This window comes from Terrapene carolina, unplaced genomic scaffold (assembly GCF_002925995.2).
Source record: "Terrapene carolina triunguis isolate 2854851 unplaced genomic scaffold, T_m_triunguis-2.0 Scaffold13516, whole genome shotgun sequence".
NCBI lineage: Eukaryota > Metazoa > Chordata > Testudines > Emydidae > Terrapene > Terrapene triunguis.
This window is the reverse complement of record NW_020677867.1, coordinates 1-5,380: the sequence shown is the minus strand read 5'-3', so window position 1 is coordinate 5,380 and position 5,380 is coordinate 1. Positions and strand designations below refer to the sequence as shown.

The 5,380-nt window shown below is 53.9% G+C and overlaps 1 protein-coding gene across 1 annotated transcript; it reads left to right on the top strand.

Annotated features, from left to right (window-relative positions):
• Positions 1-5: 5 nt before the first annotated feature.
• Positions 6-1,629, top strand: LOC113408419 (protein ABHD11-like; the record flags this gene model as incomplete). Its single annotated transcript, XM_026661648.2, has 2 exons — positions 6-202; positions 410-1,629. Coding segments are annotated over 2 exons (336 nt in total), but the record flags the coding sequence as incomplete, so codon positions are not given.
• Between the last annotated feature and the right edge of the window lie 3,751 nt (positions 1,630-5,380).

Genomic DNA, 5,380 nt, shown 5'->3' with positions numbered 1-5,380 from the left:
ATGCTTTACCCTTGCTGCAGGTGTCGGCGGTAAGGCAGTTCCTGCTCACCAACCTGGTGGAGGCCGAGGGCCGTTACATGTGGCGGGTGAACCTGGAGGCCATTTCCCACCATATGGCCAATATCGTGGGCTTCCCTGTGTTCCATGCCCCTTACCCAGGACCCACGCTCTTTCTAGCAGGATCTGACTCGCCCTATGTCAGGTGAGTCCTGGGACTCTTGTGGCTCTGAGACCCACAGCTTGTTCCCTCTCACTCTGCTGCCACATGTACTGAGGGGTGGAGTGAGCCCTGGGCTCCCTGAGCTGGAGGGGGGGGTGTGATCCCAGTGTGAGCCCTGGGCTGATCGTGTTGGGGATCCAAGCGTAAGCCCCATGCCCCAGCTCTCCTGTACGTTCTTTCCCTCTGAAGCTCCGAGGACTACCCAGAGATCGAGCGGCTCTTTCCCGAGGCAGAGATCCAGTATATCCCAGGTGCTGGCCACTGGGTCCATGCAGATAAGTCCCAAGACTTCATCACAGCCATCTGCAACTTCCTGCTGCTGCCATAGAGCTCCTTCCTGTGCAGGCCGAGAGAGCGTGATTCCCGGGACTGCCTACTCCTGGATCACCACATGAAGGACATGGGGATCCTCTTGGGGACAGATCACTGCTGAGGTGTGGCCCCTGTCCACAAGCAGGGCCTCTGGGATGGAAGGCTCAGCACCTGACCCATGCATCTGTGTGGCAGGCTAGAGCAGAGAGTGAGGCAGGGCTGCACTGCCAGGGCCAGGATCTCTCTCCACCCCATGCAGCTGGAGATGATTTGGCCTCAGTGCTTGTTCCAGCGGGCCAGGGCAGATCTGTAGTTGAGGCTCCCCCTAGGCCATCATGCCCTTCCATGTGCATCCCCAACGTGTTGGGGCAGTGGCCCATGGGCTCCCTGGCCCTGTTCTTCCCTCTTACTTGAATCCTTTCTTTGAGGTCTTAAGGCTGTTCCCATTCCCAGCCCCCTTCCCCAGCTGCCTCCAAGCACACACAGACCCTTCACTGGGCCGTTTCTCAGGGACTCTGAGCTCTAGGGTGGGCGATCAGAGTCCAATCTGTCCAGATTCCAGCGTGCAACCCCAACCTTGCTGGAGGTTCCCATCCTCCACCAGAGGCTGGAACCAGAGCGCTGCCTACTCTTGCACTGCCTTTCTGTATAACTTCCTGGGACTCTGTACAGTATTTAAAATAAAGCCAAATCAGCACGGAGGCATCTACACCTACAGGCCTTCTCCCAGAGGCAAGACAAGGGGAGTGGGGCAGCAGTGAATTGGGCAGCATGGTCTCCTCTCAGCCTTAGCAGAATGAGAGTCCAGAGATTCTCCTTGCCTCACAACATAAGAACCAGGGGACATCAATGAAATTAAAAGTCAGGAAATTCAGATCAGATCAAAGGAAATGCAGTACTGTTTCACCCAACACATACAACTGTGAAACTCACTGCCACTGGACATCATTAAGGCCCTGAGTTTATCCAGACTCAGATAGAGACTGGGCATTTATCTGGATAACAAGAACTTCCAGGCTCAACAATTAATGTTAAAAGAAGAGTTTTGGAAGGGAGATTAAACCCTCCTGCTTCAAGGTGTAACTGATCATTAGGGATTAGGATAAGATATTTACAGGGACAGATTATCCCAGAGATGCTACTCTGGGGTTCCTGGAAGCATCTGATGATGGCCACTGTCCAACGCAGGGTACGGGCTAAATGGACCAGTCTGGCAATTCCTGTGTTCCTATTCCTTGTGCTCCTGGATGCAGTCTCCTTCTGGGGTTCGACTGGGGTGAGCACAGCCTGGAATGAGGGGTGCACTGACCTTGCTATTTTCCAGGCTCCAGAACTATTGATTCTTTGGTTCCAAGTTGCTGGAGTAGAACTTGCTCACCGCAGGAGCAGCAAATGCCTCCTTAGGATAGATTATAGATTCTAAACCAGAAGGGACTATTTTAACATTTAGTCTGACCTGCATACTGCTGGCCAGAGAACTTCCCTGAAATAATTCCTGGTTGAATACTGCAGATCTTTTAGAAAAACACCCAATATTGATTTTTAAATTCCTTTGGTAAATTGTTCCAATGGTTAATTACCCTCCCTGTTTGAAATGTGCAGCTTATCTCCAGTCTGAATTTCTCTACCTTCAGCCTCCAGCCATTGGATCGTATTATACCTTTGTCTGCTAGGTTATTCGGCCCAGATCCACAAAGGATCCCAAGTTCTATTGAATTCTTTGTTCTATGTTGCACGATTTACTAAGCAATCCAGATCGCTCTGTCAGTGACTTGTCCTCTTCGATATTTATAGAACTCTGTGTAAATCTGCCGATATCTGCTCTATATCCAGATATCTGCATCCGCGAATCATTTTTGCAGATTGAAGATCAGATGCAGATACAAATTTTGTATCCGTGCAGGGCTCTAGTTATTTACCACTCCCCAGTCTTTGTGTCATCTGTAACGTTTATCATGAGGTTTTTATGTTTTCTTCCAGATCACTGACAAAAATGTTAAATTGCATAGGGCCAAGAACCGATTCCTACAGGACCCCACTAGAAACACTTGCTTAATGATGATTCTTCATGTAGTTACATTTTAAACCCATCGGTTAGCCAGCTTTTAATCCATTTAATGTGTGCCACGTCAATTTTATATTGTTCTAGTTTATTAATCAAAATGTCAGGTGGTACCACGTCAAACGCCTTATAGACGTCTATTGCATCAACACGTCACCTTGATCACCCAAATTTGTAATCTCATCAAACTAGATACCCAGTTTTCCATAAGCCCCTGTTGATTAGCATTGATTACATTACCCTCCTTTAATTCTTTATTAGTCGAGTCCCACAGCAGCCATTCCATTTTCTTGCCTGGGATTGATGTCAGGCTGATGGGTCTATAATTACCCGGGTCATTCTGTTTACCCTTTTTGAATATTAGCCCAACATTAGCTTTCTTCCCATCTTCTGGCACTTCCCCGGGGCTCCAGGGGTTATTGAAGATCAATGTTAACAGTCCAGTGTGCATCCTCCAGGGCAGAAGCACAGCCTGACCATTCCTTTCCGGCCAGACTCCCCTAGGGCGTGCCCAGCTCCCTGGGGGTCCCTGTCTGTCCCAATCCAAACCGCTCCAGACTCCGTTCTCAGCCCCAGGCTGTAGACAGGCACAATAGGAGGGGAAGGTTTCTCCCTCAGCAGTAGAAGCTAGAAGCAGCCCTTGGTGTCAGTGAATGCCTGGGGCCAGTGCAGCAGTGCTTGCTGGTCTCCTGGAGGTCCAGTTGCCTTTTCCTTCTCTGCTGCTAGTTATTGCCCCATGCTTATGGGAGTGAAAGAGCTTTAATTTCCGGGGAGCAGCAGTGTCAGGCCATCCAGTCACAGGGGCTTCATGCAACCCCCTGAGCTAAGTGGAAAGGGGATTGCAAGGGGGTCTCCGAGCAGCAGGAAAGGAGAAGTGGCCCTTAAGGAACGTGTGCTCCCAGTGTGATACTGTGGCTAAGAGGGCTAATGTGATCCTTGGAGGTACAAGGGGAATCCTGAATTGGAGCAGCGAGGTGGTATTAGCCTTGTATGGGGCATTGGTGAGACCAGCTGTGGTGTCCACACTTCAGAAAAGGTCATAGAAGAGCCATAGGAATGATTTGAAGTCTGTAAAACCTGCCTGAAAGGGTGAGATAAAGCCATGTCTCCGCTATGGGGACTAGAGCGGCATGGCGGTGGCACAGCAGCTGTGCCAGCAAAGTCCCTCAGTGGAGGCAGGGCCTACAGTGACTGAAGGGGGGACGGGTTTTCCATGGCTATAGGACCTCCTTCCTTTCAGTGCCCCAAGAGGGAGTTAGGGAGGACCTTATAGGTGGTGGGAAGCAGAGACTGCTCAGGCAAGAGTGTGCTGTGCTCCAGCCTGGGGCAGGAAGGAGATGGCAAAGCAGACGAGTAACCAGGGCCCAATCAGTGAGACTGAGAATGACAGGAAACCTGCCACCGGCCGTGTGGCAAGACTCCTCCTAAAGGAGCCCCAAGCTTTGTTTTCTTCTTTGGCAACTCGCCAAGCCTGACCTCCCCCGGCCAACCAGCAGGTGGCAGTAGCCGCCTAGTAATGACGCTGGGTTTCCTGGTGCCTCGGCAGAGCCAGGGTCTTGCATCTGCAGCAATGCTCATTTCACTGTTGCTGTCCCCAGCTGGGAGTGACCCCAAACCCCTCAGACTGGCCCAGCTGGAGTTCCATTCACTGCCCGCCCGGGTGCTCCAGGGTCCCAGCGAACAGCTGTTTTCTGCACCCAGCAGGGCTAGAAACGCAGTTTGTTGCGCGGGCAGCCAGGATGTTGATGCGTTGAGGGGACTCCAGAAGTTGGGACTTAAGGAAAACACCAAATATCATGAGACTTGCAGTAAAATCACAGGGGTTGGCAGGTGTCATTTATTCCCTGGGCCCTCTGTTCCCGGTGCTCATTGCTGTGAAAGGAAGGGGTGATTATCACGGAGAATTGTGCCTTTGCTGCACACTCCACACAGCCCAGCTCCCTGCCCTGGGCCTGGATGCTGATCGGGCCTGGCTCAGAAATCCCCCATGGGTGCCAGGCCTCAGCTGCCACGCTGTTCTCCAGCTAGCCCAGCTCACCAGCCTCCCTAGGGCGAGGGCTGCACCCCATGAAAGCAGACAGCTGGGAAGAGGAGGTGGGAGCCAGAAGGTGCATGGGGGCTAGGAATGGGGGAGGGGTGAGCCTGGGACCCTTCCCTCTCCTGTCTCTTTAAAAGCAGCTTTGCTCCACAGAGAGGTATGCCCCGTGGCCCCCCTTGTCCCCTCTGAGCCCATGGGCAGGGAGCCAGGCCGGGGGGGCTCCCCAGGGTGCACTGTCACTTGGGCCAGGGCTGGGGAGAGCCCTGCGCCTTGGAGGAGCAAAGCCCCCTCAACCAGCCACCTCTGGCTGAAGGCGCTGGGCTCAGAGTGGGGCTGGGCCCCGGGCTGTGTCGGGAGCCCTGACTCCTGGCCATGCCCGCCCTGCCCGTGTGCGGGGCCCCGCTCCCCTTGCACCAGCGCTGGCTTTGGGAACGGCAGGAAGAGGAGGGGACCAGGCATCACTTTCACTTTCCCTTACTCCGAGTTGCTGGTGACCGGTGCAGGCTGAGCGGCGCCTCCGCCTGGGCCGATGGCTGGTGAGTGCAGGGGCAGGAGGGAGGCTGGGCTCTGTTCCGTCCCCCTCCTCGGGCCCTGGTGCACACCCTGCCTGGGCCTGGCAGCTGCAGGCGTGAGCAGCCTCCGCTCCTGCCAGACACGAGGCCAGGCCTCTGGGCTTGAGTTAATGCTCCTGCCTGCTCCTCTGGGGTGGGGCTGGTGCTGTGCTCTTCCCCTCTCTCCTTCCCCCCCC